The sequence below is a fragment of the Pelobates fuscus genome, chromosome 7 (assembly GCF_036172605.1).
Source record: "Pelobates fuscus isolate aPelFus1 chromosome 7, aPelFus1.pri, whole genome shotgun sequence".
Classification (NCBI taxonomy): Eukaryota; Metazoa; Chordata; class Amphibia; order Anura; family Pelobatidae; genus Pelobates; species Pelobates fuscus.
In genome coordinates, this window is record NC_086323.1 from 98,416,238 (window position 1) to 98,441,020 (window position 24,783).

The 24,783-nt window shown below is 41.8% G+C and overlaps 2 protein-coding genes across 3 annotated transcripts in view; both read right to left on the reverse strand.

Annotated features, from left to right (window-relative positions):
- ABTB1 (ankyrin repeat and BTB domain containing 1) overlaps positions 1-5,903 on the reverse strand; it is a 38,115-nt gene extending 32,212 nt beyond the window's left edge. Inside the window, exons 1-2 of the mRNA XM_063426259.1 lie at positions 5,646-5,903; positions 271-333 (exon numbers count right to left, since the gene is read on the reverse strand). Of these exons, the coding sequence (XP_063282329.1) occupies positions 271-333; positions 5,646-5,701 (119 nt within the window). The 5' untranslated portion in view covers positions 5,702-5,903. The remainder of the gene's footprint in view (positions 1-270; positions 334-5,645) is intronic.
- A 9,702-nt stretch (positions 5,904-15,605) lies between these two features.
- Positions 15,606-24,783, reverse strand: part of PODXL2 (podocalyxin like 2) — an 80,243-nt gene continuing 71,065 nt past the window's right edge. For both annotated transcript variants that reach the window (XM_063426256.1, XM_063426257.1), the window contains exon 9: positions 15,606-17,936. In XM_063426256.1, the coding sequence (XP_063282326.1) occupies positions 17,742-17,936 (195 nt within the window). In that variant the 3' untranslated portion in view covers positions 15,606-17,741. The remainder of the gene's footprint in view (positions 17,937-24,783) is intronic.

The following is a 24,783-nucleotide window of genomic DNA, read 5'->3' on the forward strand; positions in this document are numbered from 1 at the left end:
CCCTTACTTAAATTATATCAGATGGTCTGCACTATGTGTTTTTATATTTTTTCTTGTAGGCATTTTTATTCTGGAATTTTGCTCTACATTGTTCAGGAGATAATTAGCCCATTTTATAGGCCTGAGTAAATTTGGTCACTAGGTCTGCATTACTTTGAGATGAAAAAAATAGAACTTTAGGTGTCATGACCTTTATAGACTTTTCTTGCCTTTGCTAGGTCTATAAACATTTTTTGGACAAAGAAAACAAAATAATTTAGTGTCACTTACAAGGGAGTACTGTCCCACTTGTCACGAACATTCAGTTCCACGTCTCTCTGCTCCACAAGGTATCTGCACATACAGAAATAACAGATTTTATAGAATTGCAAACTCTGCATAAATCTTTATCTGCCTCTGCAGCCAAGACACTGCAGAGATGTGAAATGTTTTCCCATACACCAAGGTATGTACAGTATCCCCTTTCTCCAGACAGCAGATATGAGCCTGGCAGGACTCCAAGCTAGGCTAAACCACATGGAAAGCCAGGTTGCGTTGTCAACAAAGGGTTATAACCAAGTGACATTCAACCTACTCGACTAGGACATGTAGACCCAGAAGGATGCACTTAGCATAACATGAAAGATAAAAAAATAAAATAAAGAAATGTTCCCAAATTAGCTACTTCGGCCCATTTTGTTCTCATTGCAATTGTTTAGTAAATATACCAGGGATAGGCAACCTATTAGTAGTACTGTGCCAAAACTAATTCTAGAAGGCCCTTGGTGTGCTGATCCTTTTTTTTTTTTTTTTTAATTGAGGTGTATGTTATTTATGGGTGCTGCAGTTGTTTTGTATTGTTGTATTTGAGTGTGACTATGTGGGTAGTTGTATTGTATATCTTTGGGAGTAGTTTTTGGTATGGTGTATGATACCGATGATTGTGGGCTGTGTATGGGAGCTGCTTGTGGAAATGTGTGTCTGGATGATATGTCACATTGTGTGTTTGGTGGTGTGTGTGGCATTGCATGTGAGAGGCTGCGTGTGGGGTTGTGTGCGTGTATGTGGATTGTCCCTCATCACCCGCAATCATAGCTCAATTTGCAGTAGCAGATATCTGAAGTCCCACTGGAACTCCTGAGAGGCCAGAGCCAATGTAGCTCTGGCAGCCTTGAGAACTGTGCAAAAGCACCTCGAGTGCAATGGATGGTACGTGTGCCATAGGTTGCTAACCCCTGGAATGGACTAACCATACTAAACGGTTTGCCCCACCCATCAATATTATTGTATGACATTGTGGATGTATAAAGGCCTTTCATTCCATATCAAATGAGTGGCAACTGTATGGCGCCACAAAGCCTTAATCAAGTCTTGAGGCAGTGAACAGGTTTAACACCTCCTTCAACTGACATGCATTGTATATGTAGATACCTCTATATTGTTGCATTTTTACTTGCGCCTCTATAGTAATATGGCTGCACCTTAATTCATCTTTGTGCTAGTATATTCATATTTTTCACATGCTGTTTTCAGAGTTGCTTTGGGTTCAACATATTGGCACTATTAACACATTAAAAGAGCCACAAACTGTTTTGATAAAATGTTGTGTACACTCTGCTGACATGCTGCAAAAATGGATAGAAAGGAAGTAGAGAGAGTGTATCAGGTTGCTAAATTATAATGGGGGTAACCCCTACACTTAAATTACTAATAAGAAAGGAAAACACATACAAGAATTCCAAAAAGTAAAAGAATGTCTAACAGCATTCACTTTAAGGATCTTGTAAATTATCAGCAACCCTAGTCAATCATCTCAGAAAAATTGTAAAATATAACTTTCAATAAATAAAGTTAAAATAACTGTAAGAGTAAACTAATATTTAAAACTTAAGAGGTACAAAAACGAGAGAAAGTGATAGCTTGACCGTGCTGCCTATATCAATTAGCAACACCATTGGTACAAGGGTATAGGGGGTAGAGAACATAATTAATGTAAATATCAAGAAGGGGTATAGTAATGATTCCCAGAAGAGTATCCCCCAACTCCCATCACCCTTGCCCACACTGTCAGCACACGCTCTCATTCCCCTCTGTGATTCAAACAGGAGCCGATCAATCTCCACGGCTACCTGACTGAGCGTAATAAAATAATAAAGCTGGGTGGCTAACACGGAGGAAAATAAATCTAACGTCTGCAGCTAGGTCCCCTGTCCACCTCCTTCACCCTTATGCCATCAAAAGTCCCGACGCGCGTTTCACCGACTAGCGGCTCTTCCAAGGAGCCGTTGCGGCTTTTCCTTGGAATAAATCTAACGGCTCCTTGGAAGAGCCGCTAGTCGGCGAAACGTGCGTCGGGACTTTTGATAGCATAAGGGTGGAGGAGGTTGACAGGGGACCTAGCTGCAGCCGTTAGATTTATTTTCCTCCGTGTTAGCCACCCAGCTTTATTATTTTATTACGCTCAGTCAGGTAGCCGTGGAGATTGATCGGCTCCTGTTTGAATCACAGAGGGGAATGAGAGCGTGTGCTGACAGTGTGGGCAAGGGTGATGGGAGTTGGGGGATACTCTTCTGGGAATCATTACTATACCCCTTCTTTATATTTACAGTAATTATGTTCTCTACCCCCTATACCCTTGTACCAATGGTGTTGCTAATTGATATAGGCAGCACGGTCAAGCTATCACTTTCTCTCGTTTTTGTACCTCTTAAGTTTTAAATATTAGTTTACTCTTACAGTTATTTTAAGTTTATTTATTGAAAGTTATATTTTACAATTTTTCTGAGATGATTGACTAGGGTTGCTGATAATTTACAAGATCCTTAAAATGAATGCTGTTAGACATTCTTTTACTCTGCTGACATATTTCATATTAACATCAAATGTACTTTTACCAATTCATGGCAATATAAATGTATAGATCATATATAAGATAATAAAGATAATGACACAAAAATGGGAAAAACAATCCTATTTTATTTTGCAGTAAGCTACTGTATAACATACCATGTGCCAAACCTGTAAACCGACGCACTGTTAATACATATCTTTCAAGTACCGGTAACTACATCCTAAAAATCATGTTCATGACAGGGTTTAAAAACAGAGCTGCTCCAGTTCACCCAATGATAATGTGTTTACAAACTGGATAAAGCACTTTCTATTTTTATCATGAACTGGAGATCAGCCAACTGTATTTAAAAAGAAAACCTGAACTGTGTACATAATATTCCCTTGAGAGACACATGCTTAATAAACACACATGGGATGAGTTATGGCTGGAGGGATATATTTAGAGTAATAAGCATATATAGCAAATCATATGGTCTACAACTCCCATCATCCTAAACAGACTTAATATGGAGAGCATGAAAGAAAAAGGAGTCCACTGCAACGGGTTGGACTATCTTATTATTCAATTTGCAGATAGTGTACCCTCACTTTAACAAAGTATTGGTGAGTACAGGTCAAAGATTGATAACATTAAATTAAGTTTTACTTGGCCAGAAACCTTTAGAATCCACCACTCCCTGTCCAATTTGATGGGTAACAAGGTATTGCATGTCACAGTGAGCTTGTTTTAAAGGACAAATGTCAAATTTCCACATATCATTTTTTAATATGTATTACATTTTATTACATTTAATGAAAAGTAATGATCTTAATTTAAAACTATATATATTGATTTTTTTTCAATTCCCCGTTACTCTGGTTGAGCAGACATGCTGGGTCAGACTGTACGGTACCTGCACAACTGCTGCTCAATCTAACTTGCCTTTTGCTGTGATTGCTTTGTGTGAAACTGCAGCAGTTGGTCAGATAACAGTAGTGCCCGACCCAACATGGCTACTAAGCCAGATTAAAAAAAAAAAAAAAAAAAGTTACACTTTTATATAAATATATATATATATATATATATATACACACACACACACACAATTTAAAAAAACATCATTAAGTTTCAAAAAAAAGTTTTAAAACATCAGAAGTGAAATTTGATGACAGTTGTCCTTTAAGTAGGACTCTCTGAGTGACCTTTTTAGCCCCCCATCTGTACTGTTCGACTATATCTCAACATGGCTCCAATAACATGGGTAAGAACCACACTGCAGAGAGTCATGGTTAGAGAATGTTCAGATTTGGAGAGAAGCCTGAATGATTTATGTACGTTACAATACATAATATCAATCCCCCCTCTAATTATTATAGAAGTGGTGTGGGTAAAATGGCTTACTTTGGTATTGCTGTGCTCCCCCTTGTCTCCCTCATAATAGAATTGGAGCCAGCAGTAGAGGCACATTTGTTAAGTAAACTCCCCCTCCATTTTAGGTTTATAAATTGGTTTTCGGCAATTAATAAGTGACTTTAAGGGACATTTTCTTCCAGCATCTACCATAGAAATCATCAGCAAGTCTGAGCTCACTCCAAGTAGTTGTGGTAGTTGTTGTATCCCAGGGTTTCTGTGAGTGTAATACTCACAGTTTCCCATGCAGAGTTAGAGGATGACCTTGACAATGGGTGGGTCCCAGAGCACCAAATTACGGTTTCGCTCAGAAGGTATGAGATTGTTATGAATAGGTCTCGGTGAGTGAGTTACACGATGATGCCTTCCTGATGGAGTGAATGTTACGTTACCTTCCCCAGTGAGTGATCCTCACAGTAACCAATCTCCAGACTCATTTAGTGTGTGTCTCTTTGAGTGGCTGTATAAGTACACTGAGTGTGTGTACTTGTCAAATATCTATGTATTTCACCATTCACTTCCCAGGAGATATGAGTGAATGTACAGTTAAATGGCTCGTACAAGTTCCCTTGTCCAATACTTACTACCGGACTATCAGGCTTATTTACTAAAGTGAGAATTGTTGGGAATTCAAAGTGATTTAAAATTTTACGGCCAAATAGCCAAACTGGAAACATTTTTCAAGTCAGCTATGCTTCCAATGTGGCTACTTTGGTCTTAAATGTTAGTTTCACTTTGAATTCACAATGAGTCCTTACTTCAGTGAATAACTGTGGATTTTGCTTGTTTGCTCAGTGTGAGAGCTCAATGAGTGACAGTTACAGTATCCCTACTACTGCTTAATCTCCCTCTCTCAGTGAAGGCCCTTTACAAGATATCTCCCTTTCCCAGATAGTGTGAGTGCTTGCTCGCTCTGTTACAGGCCACTCTCAGCACACTGAGGTTGTCTCCCATCTCTGTGAGACATACAGATCCAGAGAGTAAGGGTTACTTAGTGTATGGTGTATGAATGCCTACTAGTACAGGAAGGGCATGCTTAGTGAGTGCTCAGTATGTGAAAGTGCATGCTCATTGCTCAGTATAGGTGAATGCATACTGAGTGGCCAGTAAGGGTTAGTGTATGGTATATGTGAGTGCCTATTAAGGTTAGGACATGCTCAGTATATGAGAGTGCATGCTCAGTGAGTGCCTACTCGGTATAGGTGAGTGAGTATCCAGTAAAGGAGAGTGCCTGCTCACTATAGGTGAATGCATGCTGAGTATAGGTGAGTGCTCAGGGAGTGTCCTGTAAAGTTGAGAGCATATTTAGTATAGGTGGGTGAGTGCCTGCTCAGTATATGTCAGTGAGTGTCCAGTATAGGTGAGTGCCTGCTCAGTGAGTGTCCAGTGTAGGTGAGTGCCTGCTCATTGAGTGCTCACTCACCGTACTCTGAAGAGGTCTCCCTTCCTGCAGCTGCTGAACAGGTCGTTGGTGTCCATCGGCCCGGGCCCGGCGCTGGGCGCAGAGAGCGGCTCATTGACCCGGCGGGAGCGGGCACAGCAGGCGGAAGCTCGGTACGGAGAGCGGGCGGAGGCCTGGCAGGGAGTGGGGCCCCGGACGGTGAGAGCTGGCCCTGGGTCACAGTGATCGGAGCTTCCGGGAGAAACAGCTGAGAGACGGACTGCCACATCGGGAGAGGGCTGGTGACGTCACTGCTGTCACGTGGTGCAGGAAGTGAGCGGGGGGGGGTAAAGTAATTTGTGCAGACTAGGAGGGACAGCTTCCCTCCCCTCAGCCCCCCAGGACACCACACACCAAAATATACAAACACCCCCCAGGGGGTGACAGTCACAGCCACTTCAAATGATCACTGCAAGCACCATAACCACCTCAGCGGCAGCAGTGGTTATGGTGCTCGGAGTGTCATAGTATGATTTATCAGCTCACCCTGGGTCCTAGCAAATAGTGACTTTCACAATCCACAAAATGAGGCGCTCAGCTGGGGAATAAATGCATATCATCAATCTGGCTCTCAATGTCCCCTATAGCAAGATTCATATAGAAAGACTTTTACTGTGTAGGAAATTATTGGAGGGGTGGGAATGCCACCAAGATCTAACACAACGGGAAGCCTACTGGAGTAATATTTTATTTTACAAACCTTTCAACCAGGGGGACTGAATGTGGATAATAATAATAATAATAATAATAATAATAATAACAAAGTATTTAAGAAAGGTACATTCAGAATTTTCAGATTACTCTGGTTTTCAAGTATGTCCTGGGGATGTTACCTTAGCCCAACATCCAGGGGTTGTTACTATTACCAAATTTTATGGTACGATTTGTGGTTTTTTCTACTTGCCATCATTTCTTTTTCACTATCACTACTTGTTTTTACCTTGCTAAGGTGTTTATAATTCCATAGGATAATCTGGTGTAAGAGTAATAACTACCTGGTTTATGCAGCTCTACTGGAGTATTTTATATTTTTATATATATACACATTTTATATGTATATATATATGTGTGTGTGTGTGTATATATATATATATATATATATATATATTTTTAATTATTATTTATTTTACATTTATTTATTTGTTTTTAGTTGTATTATTTAGTTTTTTGATGACGTTACGGAACTCAGAGAACGAAGATGGCGGCACCTCAGTAGAAAACGTATGATGTCATTGCGTTTGGAATGCGATTACATTAACAATGGCAGAACCAGGAAGTAATCTGAATAGGTTCTGCTATCAGCTGGAGAAGATGGAAGAACCTATAGGAAGACTGTTTAAACTAATTGGGGATGTATATAAGGACTGGGGAGGGAAGGGAGCTTTCAAATGCACTTTGTATTTTGTACAACTGAGGCACTATCCCTGAGGAAGTCCCTAGCTGGAACGAAAAGCATAGGATTATCCTATGATTCTTTGGTGATATGTTTTACCTGTTACTGTTTACTTCTGTGTAAGTAAAGAAATTCGCATTGTGCACTTTACTTTTACTGTTATTTTAACTGGCTGTTTTTTTGCTTTTTTTCCCCCCACTGAATGAGATTGATACCAATAAAGCTCAAGATCTGAAAAGGTAACTATAATTTGATGGCTCTATATTTGGCTCTAAATAGTGATGTCCCGAACAGTTTGCCGGGAACCGTTCGCCGGCGAACTTAGCGTGTTCGCGGTTGCGAACACGCGTGATGTTCGGTCCGCCCCCAATTCGTCATCATTGAGTAAACTTTGACCCTGTACCTCACAGTCAGCAGACACATTCCAGCCAATCAGCAGCAGACCCTCCCACCTCCATGACGAATAGGGGCGGACCGACCATCGTGCGTGTTCGCAACCGCGAACACGCTATGTTCGCCGGCGAACTGTTCGGGACATCACTAGTAAAGTGTGAGTGGCCAATTGGCACTTATATTATACCAATATTACACTATACAGTTTGTGCTGTCTCTATCTTCCCTAGTAGGACAAACCATATATTATATATTTACCCTGGGTCCTGCAAGGCACCATAGACAGTTGAATTTTCTCCTTACAGTATTCTTGTCATTTTTCACCATAATCCGTCACACAGAACTTAAGTAAACAATCATAAATATAAGTTGGTGGGAATTAGAGTGGCTGGATTTATCGTGAAACAGAATATTACAAAACAAGCCTGGAACTTGCAGGACCACACTCGTTGGCTGAGAGCGTCAGCTTTATAGTATAGAAACATCTGGCTTTTCCTGGATGGAAAAAACGGATGCAGCCATGAGTACTCTTTTGAGCAATTAATTTTCTTCTACCGGAGCAGGTCCGATGCAATGGATGAGGCTGCAAGCACTGGCTGAACCAAGGTAAGTTGTCAAACTGTGTTAACAGTTGGATATTTTACTGTGAGATGATGCCAGGGTGTTCCTGACACCATAACATCTGCAGCAGCCTAATGTATGAGCCTCTTGTCTTTACACCTTTTCTACCAGATAAGTAACTCTGAGTAAGTGGGCTTTATGAGTCTCAGAAAGGCTTATGATAACCACCACAGATTTTCTGTCTTGACGGACAGAGAGAGGGCATTTGATTGGAGTGGCTGTTCTTGTTTACACTTACATTTTTGGGGTTTACCAGGTAACTCAACAAGTGTTATAAAGCCCTATTTGAATCTATGATAAGTAGAGAGTAAAACTATAGCTAAGCTTCCTTCACTTCTGTCTTCCGAATAAAGCCTTTCTCCCTGGTTTGATGGATAGGCACATAAGATATCTTGAAGACAAATATTTACAATGATAGCTAGACTTAAAGGTTGGAGACAGGATGATTATCCTTGAGTTCCTAATACAGAGAACCCCCTAATTCACTTTTTATCTTATGTATTTTTCCTATGCCTGACATTCTCTGACAAAAGGAGGAGCCTTAAGTCAGTTCCATTTCCCCTGTTAAAGAAAGGTTTCCCACAATACCCACCTCTCTCTTTGACACAGGAAATGGAGCTGACTTAAAGGATCACTATAGGGTCAGGAACACAAAAAAGTATTCCTGACCCTATAGTGTTAAAACCACCATCTGGGCCCCTCATGCCTCCATAAATATAGCAAAAGCTGTAAATCTGCATGCTGTTTGCCTCAGAAAAACAAGCTGTCTATTGACATCATCAGAAGTGGTAGCCTGATCCAATCACAATACTTCCCCATAGGATTGGCTGAGACTGACAAGGAGGCAGATCAGGGGCAGAGCCAGCATGATTCAAACACAGCCCTGGCCAATCAGCATCTCCTCATAGAGATGAATTGAATAAATGCATCTCTATGAGGAAAGTTCAGTGTCTGCATGCAGAGGGAGGAGACACTGAATGTTTGGATGCATTTTAGACAGCCATGACCCAGGAAGGATCTCTAACAGCCATCTGAGGAGTGGCCAGTGAATTTATCACTAGGCTGTAATGTAAACACTGCATTTTCTCTGAAAAGACAGTGTTTACAGCAAAAAGCCTGAAGGTAATGATTCCACTCACCAGAACAAATTCAATAAGCTGTAGTTGTTCTGGTGACTATAGTGTCCCTTTAAGTATCAGAATATTTCCCCATGTTTCTTACATATTCATCCACATGTAGGGGATGTTTTGCTCTCCCCACATAGTGTAAGCCGCATTTGCACATTAATAAATAGATTATATTTTTTAAATGGCCATTTTCTTTTTCTTAAATTGGGGGCACCTCTAAATATTACCATTGTGTTTTGGAAAGTATTTTATATAAAACTAGATCAAAACTCAGGATAGGACTTTACATTTTCCTGAATCTCCTTATTCTGTAGCTATTTTGATTGTAGTCACAGATAAAAGGGTACCATACTGGACGTATCTTGCTAATTTTTCTTAATTTATATTCCAAAAGTTTATTTCTATTTATGTTTTTAACCTCATTAACTGGTTGCAATAGTCCCCCTTTATCTTAACCTTTCTCTTTAAATTTACATTTAAGCACAGGCTTCAGATCAGAAGGAGAATCATATACTGCAACTAGATAGCATTGTTGTGATGGGGAAGATACAACGGGCTGATGCCCTGACATGTCTAGTGTCCCCTCGCATATAGCCGACTCAGCCTATGCCCTTAGCTGTCGGGCTGAATCCAGGTCGATGTATAGAGAAGCATGAGTCTTCAAGCTTGTCTCTCTGTCTCCTTGCGGCGGCTTGGGCTGGCATATCATGAATGGGGTAGACAAGATAGTTTGTACTTCTGTGGATTCCATTTCCCGCTGCTGCCGGCTCTCCCCATCCTCCACCCACTCTCTTGGCTGCAGAAGGGCGAGTTCTTGGTGTTTCTGGGAGTCCCCGATCCTCACGAGGGCTTGGGCTGCTAGTGGCCCGGTGGTGCCCTGGACTTGCTTTATTGGCAGATGGTGTCCGTGGGGAAGTTCTGCTTGTAGGCTTCGCTCCTGGGTCTGTCCGCCTGGGTCGTCTTCTCTTCTGGCGCCTGGATGTGACTCTGTTCCATTTCGGAAGGGTCCACATGGACTACTGGGCTGCAGGAGGTGAGTAGTGCCTCAAGTTTGCGCTGCATTGCCTCTCCCTGAGCTTTTGCCAGAAGCTCTCAAAGAGTTTATCCAGCTTTGTGAGGGTCGATTCTGTCGCACTCTGCAGTGTGTAGCAGTGTTGTCGGCGGCCATTTTGGTTAGACCGCGTGGGAGTGATCTCCCAGAAGTGTGTCAGAGGTGAGTGCTATCTTGTTGGGGTCCGGGATAATCCCCGCCTGGGGGGTGGGAAGGGGGAATTCAGGGTTCTGACCGCACTCTTAATGGGCGCTGCCAGGTCAGGTTCAGAGGATTGGCTGCCTCCTCCACCAACCCCTAGGTTAGGCCTCAAGTGTTGTCCATCGGCTGACGCGAGTTATTGATAAATCTTGTTTCACCACTTGCATATAATAGTGCAGTACTGTATATCTTGTGAATAGGTAGTGAAGTAATCTTATGTGGTTATCACTCACATTTAATAGAGCTAACTTAGAGCTCAGCTGAATTGCGCATGGACAGAACAAACCCCGTCTAAGGTTATATGTTGGTATAGATGTCTCAAGTAAGGTGCAATATGTAGAAATAAATACAAAAAAAAATACTCCAATGGTGAAGTAAGTACTACTAGGCGTAAAACAGGAATAAAGTAATGTACCGTATATACTCGAATGTAAGTCGAGACCCCCTAATTTTACCCCAAAAAACTGGGAAAACGTATTGACTCGAGTATAAGACTAGGGTGGGAAATGCAGCAGCTACTGGTAAATTTCTAAATAAAATTATATCCCAAAAAAATGATATTATTTGAATATTTATTTACAGTGTGTGTGTATATAATGAATGCAGTGTGTGTGTGTGTGTGTGTGTGTGTGTGTGTGTGTGATGCAGAGTGTGTTTGTGTATGTGATGCAGAGCCTTGGTGCGGGGTGGGCATTTTTTTTTTTTTTTAAATGTATGATTTTAATATTATTATTTTTGTTATATTATTAATATTTTATTTTAATTGTATTATTATTTACATTTTTATTTATTTTTATTTTTCCCCCCTCCCTGCTTGTTAGCTGACCAGGGAGGGGGGCTCTCATTCCCTGGTGGTCCAGTGGTGTGCACTGTGTAGGAGGGGGGCTGGCAGGAAGCGTTTACTTACCTCTCCTGCAGCTCCTGTCAGCTCCCTTCTCTCTCGTCCAGTCAGCTCCCTCTGCAAGTCTTGCGGTGTGACTGCCGCGCGGAGCGTTGCCACGGTAACCCGTGGCAACGCTGTGACCCTGCGGCTCTCGACTTTAGACATACACACTGCCCCTCAATACACACTCGACTTTAGATAAGTCATGATCAATCCAAAAATAGGGGGATATGCAAAATATTCATTAACTCTATGAAAAATACCTCTGTTACTGTCCCTGTATAAAATGTGACCATTAGGGAGGCAAATAATCGGTTTTCAGTGGAAGGTCTATTTCTCATCCTGGTAAACAGGACCTAAAGCATTAGCAACTCTTGTACAGTGAACAGTTTAGTTCTAATCTCTATACATGAATGAGAGAATAAATAGTTGCGGCGCACTCAGACTACAAAGAAAAAAAGAAGGCTACTAAAATGCCTAACTTAGTATAAATAAGGGGATTTGGTTCCGGCATATGGCCATATGTTGTTAAGCCCACCACTACTTTCAAAGTACCCACATAAAATGTGGGGGGCAAATAAATAGTAATAGTGTTAAAAATAAAAGTGTTAAATTAAATACTAGTAAGAGCATAGTGAGTATACAAACATAAGTGATGAAAGCAATTAAAAACAGTGTTAAAACTAAATAGTTCATGTGTTTGTGCTAAAATGGGTATACTCACTATTGCAAATGACTGTGCTAGCTGGAAAAAATAATAAAAGTGAACTGACAATTGATAAACTCCTCCTATATATACACACCTGTGGCCACCTCTAAAGGAGACTCTGAACCTGGGGGGGCCTGGGCGGGGTGCTTAACCCCTAAGGAATCTGGTCTGGATTCCAAATATAATATGAACAGAGAGAGGATAGGGGGCACTCCCGAGACCTACTTTTGTATGAAAGGTGCTGCCGCTGTGACCAAAACTTAATGAATGAGAGAATAAATACCAGTATTTAATTTAACACTTTTATTTTTAACACTATTACTATTTATTTGCCCCCCATATTTTAGTGTGGGACCCACCAATAATGGAGTACTTTGAAAGTAGTGGTGGGCTTAACAACATATGGCCATATGGTGGAACCAAATCTCCATATTTATACTTAGATAGGCATTTTAGTAGCCTTCTTTGTTCTCTTTGTAGTCTGAGTGCGCCACAACTATTTATTCTCTCATTCATGAAGTTTTGGTCACAGTGGCAGAACCTTTCATACAAAAGTAGGTCTCGGGAGTGCCCCCTATCCTCTCTCTGTTCTAATCTCTATACATGACCTAACCACTAGGGGGCAAATGGCCCTTTAGCAATATGGGAACTAGCTCCTTTATCATGGACAAAAAATATATTTATTATCCTCATAAAGGATATATATTAACTTACGTACACAAACACACTGCACCCAAATACACACACTGCTTTTCAATACACACACACACTACTGCCCTTATTCTCTACTACTGTCACATAGCACTCCTGGCACCATAACCACTACAAAGAGCTGTAGTGGTTATTGTGCCTGGATTGTTTCTTTTAATAACCTACAAGTGTCCCTCCCGAGATTAGGTTCTGGATCCGCCCCTTGCCGCCGGTTGGGTGCCCACTTGTCCCGAATCGCCCGGGACTGTCGTGCATTTTGAGTCTGTCCCAAGCACCCTCATTCCTGGACAATTTAGAGTCCCGGAATGAGCTGAGCTGCGCTGCCGGTGCAGTGGAGAACCCCGGGGGGAGGAGGGGGAAATCAATGCATCTGTATGAGGAAAGTTCAGTGTTTGCATGCAGAGCGTGGAGACACTGAATGGCAGTGCTGCTTATTCTGAAAAGACAGTGTTTACAGCAAAATGCCTGAAGGGAGTGATTCTACTCACCAGAGCAAATACAATAAGCTGTAGTTGTTCTGGTGACTACAGTGTGCCTTTAATATGTAGAGGACCATATTAACCTGAAGTAAAAAAAGAAAAGTCAAACTTCCTGTGACAAACGCTCTTTCCCACTTACATTTGCCATGGACTCCTGGAGGAGTGTAGAAGCCGGCCTCCAGCCCACCGACTATGGTCCAGGTCTGGGACACCGTTTGGGAGTTACCCTGCCCAGCCGCTATTAGTAGCTTTCCCTGGGTGCCCTGGTTTGGCACTTTCCCCTTAATGCGAATAGAACCGAACGCTGGCTCTCTGGCAGCTCTTCGAATGAACCAAACCTACGAATAGTCCCAGCAGTACTTAGCTGCGACCGCTATGAAACTAAATTCAGCATGAGGACTTTGTGGGTTCCCAGTCACCTCAGCGGGACTTAGCCACGAATGCTATGGAACTGTTTTCGTCATGAGGTGACCGTACAGTTCCTGGACAACTTGGTTCGCGGTTTTGAACCACTTTGAAATCCGCCAGGAGAGCGCTTTTTGGAGGGAAAGTGTCTGAGTCTAAGGGGAACAATCGCTACCTAAAAACCAGGCGGAGAACCCCATATAGCGGCCGCAGGAGCTCCCGAAAGTTGACTGGCAAAAGCATCAAACGCCACAGAACTATTTTGGGCATAGGACCACATGTGCGGCCGGTCAAAACTTTAACATGGTGGCGTTTACCCTACACTGCATGGATCTGAGCGCTATTTGTAGAACTTGGGTGCTCAGATCAGGGCTATTTAAAGATATATTATTTGTGGGGTTATTTTATGTTTTTCTGTATTTTATATTTTGTGTTTGCCTCTCTGTTCCTGGGAGATAATTAGTTTATCGGTCTTTAACACAATTATCTCCCAAGCCTAGAGATTCCTGGGAGGGGTTTGTGGTGAAGACAATGGAGACCCCCTTTTGGGGTCTGTGAATAAAAAGGCTGTGTTTGGATGCATTAAACCAGTTGACTCCCAGAACTATGATTCGTCTAGTTACTGGGGGAATGGATATCTGCTTATTTTAATGGTTCCAGAGTGGCTGAGTGAAGGAATTAGCAAAGGTAACTAGCCAGGTTACCCCTGGTCCGCTACACTTCTATTGTCATAGGCTAGGGAATGAGGAATCTAGTCTGCTGTTCCATTTGTATCAGTATGTATTCATTATTTGCTATAGAAATATTAAATAATAATAGGAACGGTACCATAAGCATTTAGGCATCTACAAAAAAATGCAAGAGAAGCACCTGGGCACTTTGGCATTTCTTCAATGGCACTGCAGGGGTGGCAAATGACACCTTTTATTACAAATACCTCGCAGGAAAAATGGTGCCAATCCTGTCCAGGGAAGCTGCTAGGTATGACTTTATAAAGATGAAATTGGGTAATGCATGTACTTCTGTCCCTAATTCTCCTGTTCCGTTTTTTATAAAACAATATTTTGAGTGGCATCACATCTCGTGAGTTACGGGAAGGATGCAAATATACACTTCTTACCTTTGTGAGCACCCTAGACTTAGGGTACTAATGTAAATGTTATGTCGCATTATGCCTTAGGTTGTCCAGATGATAAAAGTACATATGTTACATATAATTTAAAGGAACACAAATGTATATTATTAATGCAATAGTGTCTAGTAGCCGTTGAGGCGACTACCCCCCCTTCAAGGGCTTAAAAAGATAGTTCACTTACCTTTTCTCCAAAGCCATAGCGCTCTCTTCCTCGGCTGGTCCCGCCTCCATGGCTGAGATCATCGATATGATCCCGTAGGAAAGCATTGAATGGCTAGTGAGCTTGCAAGGCAAAACAATGTGCTGCACCAATCAGATGGTCTCTATGAGCCCATCTGATAGAAATAGCAAATATTTTCTACTTCTCTGAAAGCCCCTTTACTGGCTGTTAGAGTGACAGGCGCTAGAGGCATTTAAACCATGCTATGTAAACATTGCTGTTCCTGTAGAACGGCAATGTTCCCAGCTGCAGGCTTAAAACTACAGGGACATGACACCTTGACCACTTCATTAGTATTGAGTGATCTGGGTTCATATAGTATTCCTTTAAGTATAATATAACCATTTGAATGCAATTATGGTACCAGTAAAGTAATATGTAAAAAATTGTTTATATTCTTTTTATACACCACTAAGCATTTGCAAGTCACACCTTTGTGAATAGAACGTCTTGAGGGTCGCGAGAGCTGGATTATAAAAGGATCGAACATGCATGAAAGAATAGTAGTGACGGCTCCTGTGGGATACAGCACTAGACGTTTTCGATAGAAGACGGAGGTGTCTGCAGAGTAACCCATCATAGATATTATTAAAGAAACGAAACAGAAACAAAACTCCAGCATCATATATCTTTTAATTATTTAGCACCCACACAATTTAAACTGGTGTCTGGTGAGCCAGTGAGCATGGGCAATTTGAGTGTGGTACTGGATACTGGAATACATTGCATTAGTGCTTCATACAGACTTTGTCATAATAACCTATAGAGTGAGTAGCTGTGCTTACAAACAAGCAGAAAAATACCACTAGCAATACAAAAACATACAATCTTAGATACACACTCAGATTCAAATGCACAAATATATATCTGTAATATTATACCAGTTAGATTGCAAGCTCCATAATAAGATCTCTGTAGTAGCATTTCGCTTTAGTGTTTACAACTTTAGTGTGTTCCGTCACCTAATAAAAAAAATACATTAATCAATAGAGCATAACATTTGAATCACTCTCTCCATGTGTATTATGTTACATGTTATGTTACCTATTTGATTTTTTAATTGGCTACTTTTTAATACATTCTCAATTGCACTTTCCTTTAAAATCTGGCTCTTGTGCTGAGAACATTATTTCCCAGCATGCAAGGGACTCATTTTGCATATTTATATATCTTTGCAATTTATTGTAAAGCTCAGAAATCAAAAGAGGGGAGGAGTGGGGTGATTTGGTGCCACAAGCATACTGTCATATTTATGAAAGAAGTTCAGCTGTACAGAAATCCATTTCATGCTCTATTTATTAATGTTAACATCTGGTGATGGTTGCACTGCAGCAATCATTATGTAAAAAGTATATTGCCGTCTAAGAACACAGACTAGTGCGATTTTGCCACATAGTGCATGATTACAGTTAGTCACTGATGTAGTATTTAAGGTGCTCAATTTGTGTTCTTCTCCGCAGGCTTACGTACTCGTGTTTCAGGCAACAGGGATCTACGTTCTATATCACTGCTTTAAACGTGGCCACGTTTATGCTCTTCACTTTGCACAATCACAAAACTTCCATTTGAAAATTGCACAATCACAAAACTTCCATTGTTAATACGATTCACAGAATAATTATCTTCAAACAGATGTGCCAGCCAAGATCAACGGAAATAGATAGTTCCTATATTTCGTGCTGTAGACTTAGTTCTGACTTGGGAGATAGACGAACGTTACACAATTGTAAGAATGAACGCAATGCTTTTGTCCAGGAAAAATCCAACAGCTTGTGTATTTAGCTAGGAAACCAAGCAACCATGCTATGTATTATGTGTTGTCTGGTCTACAGAGCCATCACTCTGAAGCCCTAATGGGTTATCTAGAGTGATGAAATTATTTTTCCCAAGCGTACCATAGCTAGGTTAGTAAATAGCTGAATTTGCACCTCTGTTTTCTGAGAAAACACCAGAAACATATTTGGAAAATTAAGGTGCCATAATAAACATTGCCAGTGTAAATACAAACTGCCGACTGATCTGGATCTGGGAAGATTTGAATTCCAGACACTACCTGGCACAATTTATACAGTTACACTCTTTCCCAATTTATTATGGGTGGATCACTGAAGCAACTAGGAGGTGAAGTTGTGGGAATAACTTCACAGGGCCTGTTTGCTTCCCATTGATCTTTTAACTATGACAACTTGACCTTAAATGTTTTATGGCCAATACTGGCAGGTCAGGCAAGGAGAAAAAATATTTTCTTTTTTGGCCCAGGAAGGAAAATATTATTTTATATTCTTTCCCCTCATGTAGGAGAATGCAGCAGACAGACGTTTTGGCTTTTATTGGCCAAAGTCAGTGAAGAGAGCAGAATATCTTGCTCGGGTCAAGGAAAGCATTTACATTTTCTTTTTTCATCCAGGTTAGGGAAGGAAGCAGCATTTTGGAACCTCGTACGCCAGGTCAGGGAAGGGAGCAGAAGTTTTCAGTCTTTTTTGTTTTCTCATTTCAGGGAATGTTGCTGTGTTTTTTTTTTGTTTTTTTGTTTTTATTATTTTATTTTATCTAGGCTTATAAAGGGAATAAAATTTTGTTTTCAAATGCTAGCTTCTACAGTTTTAGTTATGATTTGACCAATTATAAAAAGGTTGGAACTATTATTTCTTAAGTTTTTGAATTGAAAGCCTATGGCGTCAAGGTGCCTAATGTGATCTAAAACCTCCTTTATCCCCATCGCCAGCAGGGCGGCAAACTCTTTTTTATCTCTACAGGTGTGTGTCTTCCTCCACTGCCTCTGTTTCCTCCTTGGAGTTTGTATTGATTAACGTTTCCCAGCCATCTGCACGGTGAGATGTGCCACCGTTAAGACTTGTCTTTTTCTCTTGCATCTCTGACTGGGCATCAGTTGCTACATCCAGCGTTGGGTTATCATGGCAGCCATTCTCAACAAAGTGCAGCTCCTACACAAGACAATGCAAAATTGTAAGAAAAGAAATATTCATAACAGCATTCATAGTTTTCTACAAAGGCATTCATGTAAAGTTACAGGCAGAATTTATGATTCAGGCAATCTATACCATGCTTAACAATTTTGTGTTATGACCTCTTATTTTAGCCATACTGTACTGTTAAACAGTATTTTACACCCGAGTTTCCCAGATAATTTTTCCCTTGGAACCCTTTAACATTGTATAGCAACACTGTGGAACCCTCTCCCCCCGAGGAAAAAATATTGTGCCGTAGAGTAGTGTAGTGCAAACCTTTGTAATGTTCTCTTTTGCTGGCAAATTCTTTTTATATCTGGTTTATTGGTGACAATTATATTCGCATGTCTGCAGTTGCATCAAGTCGATTTCGATACTTTGTTTTTGTTGCAGAGTAAAGCGAGAATCTAGTTTCACATAAGTACGTGCTGGCGAATGGCAACAGAACTTTGATTGCCCGCTTGAACAATTCTGGGTATTCTTCGCATAAATCACCCCAAAAAGCAATAAGTTAGTTCACTGTCAGAAGTAATATTGATCAGATTCTCAAAATCTACATCAGAAAAATTGACTGGCTTGTCTTTTATGAATGGATTTCGAACCCAGTCATTATTGTTTTCAATCAAGAATGGAAAATACTGATTAATAGATGTGATTTAATTGCGAAGATGATCTACAATTTCATTGCAAATTTCATCTTCAAGTTCAATTTCTGATTCTTCCAAGAAAATCCTTAAGTGTTGGCAAAGAGTTCAAATAATTTTGCTCAACAGATGAGGTCCAAAACTGCAGCTTACGAGACAGTGAAAATATTTGATCTCTTGCATTAAAAATATTAGTGTTCTTTCCTTGGAGTGATAAACATATGTCATTTAATTTTGTGTATATGTCTGCAAGATATGCTACTTTAGATAACCACAAAATGTTTGTTAATCAATCAGATTATCAAAATTTATGATCCTGGAAATATGCAAACAACTCTTGACGCAATTCAAACATTCTAACAATAACTTTACCTTGTGACAGCCAACGGATTTCTGAATGCAAAAGCAGAGCAGAGTGGTAACTACCCGTATCCTCACATATAATTTTAAATAGCTGTGACTGTAATGGTCGACTTTTTATAAAATTAATCATCTGGACCGATTCATCTGGCGCAGTTTTAAGTGAGATTGAAATAATTTTTAGCTTCCAGTGCATGTCTGTGAAGAACACAGTGAGAACTGGTGCTGTTTTTTGCTACATTTCTTATTCGTGTCACAGCGACTGCCACTTTACCAACCATTGCTTTGGCCCCATCACTGCACAAATATACACATTTGTCCCAATTTATACTGTGTGTGTTCTTGAACTTCTGGATACAGTTACAAATGTTCCACCCGTGGTATGAGTTTTAACAGTTTCACATAGAAGCAAGTCTTCTTCAATCTGTTTGTCAAAATGATATCTAACAAAAACCAACAAAATTGGAAGTCCTGCAACATCTGTGGACTCGTCTAATTGCAGCGAGTACGCATCACATTGATGCAGTCGAGAAATTAGTTCAGTATGGATGTCATCAGCAAATCATGAATACGGCATAAAACTGTGTTGTTGGAAAGTGGCACAGCTTCAATTCCCCAATTGTGTATGCTTCTCCAGCAAGTGCTATGCGGTAGCTTACTCTGTAAGAAGCCACTGTGGCTTTTTCATTATCATTTTTTAAATTATTTGCTCATAAACTGTTTACTTTTCTGATACTCTTGTCTTTATCGTTGTACTCTGCGTGGTTTTGCTCAAAGTAAGTAAGCATTGTGCTTCAGGACAATCTTCATTTCTGGCACTTGTGAATCCAAGTGACAAGTAGCTATAATCATATTTTCACTTACTTGTCACTTGTCTCTGCTATTTGAGGAACAGTAGATTCAACTATTGTGGGCATGTTTTCTGGATTTTTAGTTGTATCTTCTTCCTCAGTTTCTATAAGTGCTGAACAGCTAGAAGTAGTAATAATATTTTTCTGAATAGTTCCCTGCTTTAACCAGCTTTCCAAATTCATGGTTGTGTATTGGTAAAAAATAAACAAAACACTTAAAAATATAGATCTTGCCTCTGTCTACAAAGAATGCAGAATTTTATAAAGCTCTTAGAAAGAACTTAACTTAAGCAGGATTTTTGAGTCAGACTTAGAGGAAAAAGATTTGAACACTTTGAAACAGATCTCACTACCTGACTGAAAAGGATGCTGATTTTTACAAAGCTCTTAGAAATAATTTAACATAAGTGCCTCAGTCTTTGAGTAAAACGAACACTTTAATACAGATCTCACTAACTGACTGCACTGTTTTGCTAACAGCTCAGATTTTTGTAGCAAAAGCAATGTTTGTTATGTGTGTATAGAACTGATTAATACAGATAGTAAGCAGAATATATATATATATATTTCAAATAATTTCTAAATAAATTTAACAAAAAAAAGGATGAGAAGCCCAACCCAAGTTCAGTTAACAGTTTTTTGCCCCTAACAGAGTCTTTCAATGTCCCTAACAGAGAATTCCAAAGTTCCTTCCCAGGGCCGCCATTAGGGCATGACAACCATAACGGTTGTCATGGGCTCGGCGGTCATGGGGGGCCCGGACTGCTCTGGGAGTCCCGGGCCCCACATTCCATAAGTGCACATATAGATAGCGATTATTGCTATCTATATGTGCACCTGCGTGCCTTGGCTACCTGTACAACTTGGATGGGGGTCAGCCAGCCCCATCTTAACTTTCCAGCAGCTCCTGTGTCTGTAACATGAGAGTTACAGACACAGGAGCTGCTGGAAAGTTAAGATGGGGCTGGCTGACCCCTGTCTACGTTGTACAGCGGCTGGCTCCCTCCACCATACCACCGGGGATGAAATCTACCCCCTCCCTAGTCAGGTAATATGCAGGGAGGGGGGAATACAATTGTGTGTTTAATAGATGTAAATATCCCCCTCCTCCCCCAATGCAGCCCCTATTTTACACATTTACACACACTAAAACCACAACACACACACTGCATTCACCATACACACACTAAAACCACAACACAAAGACACACTGCATTCCCCATACATACACTAAAACCACAACACAAAGACACACTGCATTCACCATACTCACACTAAAACCACAACACAAAGACACACTGCATTCACCATACACACACTAAAACCACAACACAAAGACACACTGCATTCACCATACACACACTAAAACCACAACACAAAGACACACTGCATTCACCATACACACACTAAAACCACAACACAAACACACACTGCATTCACCATACACACACTAAAACCACAACACACACACTGCATTCACCATACACACACTAAAGCCACAACACACACACTGCATTCACCATACACACACTAAAACCACAACACAAACACACACTGCATTCACCATACACACACTAAAACACACAACACACACACACACTGCATTCACCATACACACTAAAACACAACACAAACACACACTGCATTCACCATACACACACTAAAACCACAACACAAACACACACTGCATTCACCATACACACACTAAAACCACAACACAAACACAAACACACACTGCATTCACCATACACACACTAAAACCACAACACAAACACAAACACACACTGCATTCACCATACACACACTAAAACCACAACACACAGTGCATTCACCATACACACACAATAACTACAACACACACACAGCATTCACCATGCACACATTAAAACCACAACACAAAGCCACACTGCATTCACCATACACACACTAAAACCACAACACAAACACACACAGCATTCACCATACACACACTAAAACCAGACTTTAAACTGTGTCAGGGGCCCCAAAATTTCTGATGGCAGCTCTGTTCCTACCTAACAGAGCCTTTCAATGTCCCTAACAGAATTTCAATGTCCCTACCTAATAGAGCTTCCTATGCCCCTACTTAACAGAGCCTTTCTTTTTATTTTATTTTTTTATTTTATGTAGTGCATTGTCAGGTTCACAAATAGACAGGACATGTTCAAATATAACATTGACATTTGTCATCAGGTAGCTTACTTTACATGTTGAGAGTACTGCACTATTTTTGGTATAAGAAACTATGAGAAAAAAAAAACACATTACACAGTGCCTAGATGCTTAGCTCACAAACTTCGTCTGACAAATAGGTGCGGTCTATTCTCTGGCAGAGATTATACTTAGTAAATATGAAATTTGAGAAAACCACAATATGGAACAAGATGTTTAACATGGAGCTCTGGTTAGCGAGGCATGTGAGCCAGCCCTAGGCGTTTGTATAATTGGGGATACCACTGAGGTGAACCAGGTTAAACTTTCGTGTGATTTATGCTAGCTTTTGCTTTAGGCGGTACAGGTTGGGGATTGTTTGGGTAGTCAAGTTAACCTAGCATAGGGAGCTGAGTACTCGATATTCTCCTGTAGTTCTAGCTAGGTATAATATCAACTGGGTTACATTGCCACGACAACCTAGTTAAGCAATTCAGAAGCAGACATAGTAAGACATTGGTGTGGCAGTCGAAGAAATGGTGCACAATTCTTGATTGCTTATAGCAGAAGAAACCAGGCTTGACATTTAAAGAACAATATCGTTTTGAGCCTGCCGTTATATATAGACATATTAACAAATATTATAGTTTAAACTGATAACGTAAATGCATCAAATACCACAAGTAGTAGAGTTACTAAAGGAGATCACTGATAACTTTGCTTCTCTGCAGGAAAAAAGAGTCCTCGGCAGTCCAGGATTAGGCATGACAGCCGTGTAGGTAGGAGCAACAGGCGTCCCGGTAAAGTGTGTAAAGCAGGTGTGGGACACATGCAGCCAGTCCACCCTAGTCCCTCACCCCACGCCAGATCTCGAGGCCCGCCAACTGGCAGCAGGGATTTGTTCGGCAATATGTTGTAGCCTGCTGTTTCGCTGGAGGCAGGATGTTATCGTGACAGCGGGAGGCAGTCTGCTTAAGGAGGTGTACCGCAGACCGCGAAACCGAGGTGCAGGCAGGTAGGCTGAATTTCTCGCTAAACCTGGGGTGCTGCACTGTACCTCTGATCGATGCAGTACTCCAGTCCGAGGTCTCGTGTAGGGTTGCTTCCTAGCCGCTTTGTGTCTAAGTGAAGCGCGGCGTCTGACCCTCCGGCGTGCCACCTCCCTTAGAGCCGGTGGAGCTGTTGGTTTGGGCTGGATTCTCTGGGGTGGGTAAGTCTCCATTTGCTGCCATACGTTAGGATAGAGTCTATCTTGCCTGGCGGGGATGCCACCCTGGGCGTCGCTGGCATGTGTGGCCCGCGTGGTATCTGCCATTTTAGGTAAGGTGTTGTTCGGCCCTCCCGCTCTCTCACCTCGTGGTCGCGGGCGTGCGGTCGGTAAGTGTTCTTCCAGGGTGTGTGCCCCAGCCTGCCTTTCCGCCAGTTTTGTCCAGAAGGCTGCAAATGTGGCATCCAGTCGCTTGAGTGCGCCTTGTCTTGTGGCTCAGGGTCATTTGCCGCCATTTTCGGTTTAGTAAGCACTGCTAGGGTATACTTCCCCCTGGGCTGTTGGGGTCTTTCAGGGACCGGGATAACCCCCGCCGTTCCATAGGGGGGGAACGAGGGTCCAGCCGCCAGCTGTTTGGCTTTGGGGGCAACCGGGGAGCGGCCGTCTCCCCAGTGCCGTGTGGGCTTGTAGGCCGCAGATGTTGCACCGGTGATTCTTGCCGGGATGGCATCGTGTTTGGTGTCAGTGTGAGCCCCGCTAGTTCACCTCTCGATTGGTGACCCATTTGGGTCGTTTGGGGGACACCTGCGGCTTGTACGTAGCGATTTTTGCCTGAGAAAGCAGGAGACATTCTGTTCTGCATCCTCTCGGTTCGGCGGTCAGGCCCCGCCCCCTTAACAGAGCCTTTCAATGTTTCAAACAAACAATTTCAATGCCCATAAAAGAGCTTGCACTTTCAGGTACACTCTCTACCACGAGTGATAGGAAATGGCTGACGGCAGGGCGGGCTGGTTGCCGGCTGGATGGGCTCTCTGACAGCACGGCGGGCTCTCCAACGGCTTGGTGGGCTCTGCCGGCAGGGCGGGCTGACGGCTTAGTGGGCTGATGGCAGGGAGTGCTTAAGATCGCGCTCCAGCAATCTCTTATGAGATCGCGGTAGCACGATCTCTGCTGTTTCTGACCTTCTGGGAACAGCAGTTAGCGGTGGCCATCTTGGTACTGGCGAATTTCTGCGGAACCCCAATTTTGTTCTCGCAGAACCCTAGGATTCCGCGGAACACCAACTGGGAAACACTGTTTTACACTATGTCTGGGAATTTAAAAAAATGCTTGAGCTCCGTTAGCCAATGTATAAAATAAAAAACTATTTTTCAAATCGTAATGAAGCACATTACACAATGCTTTGCCTAAAAAAACATTCTCTGCAACATAATTTCTTTGAAAAGAAGTTGTTTTGGTGCCAGGGTATCCCTGGTGCTGGCTTACCTTTAGAGATTAAACTGTTAACGAATGGTTTTACCACAAAGTCTCCTTGCCAGCACTGCTCATGGCACCATAAAAAAATGTAATTTTAATAGTGTAGCGGAGCCCTCCTTTGCTGGATCCACCAAAGTACTATCAGGCCGATCTTCCTACCCGGCGGGAGCCGGCTACCATGCACACAGTACAAGCGCCCTGCAACCCCCCCTCCCGGGCCGGCGGGGGTCATCCCGGCCCGCACCCTGGGGACTTCCCGACTGGTCTGAGAGCAGGCGGCACAGCTTCAACAAGCGACAGCACCTTAAGCAGCACTCCCAAAATGGCGGTCGCCA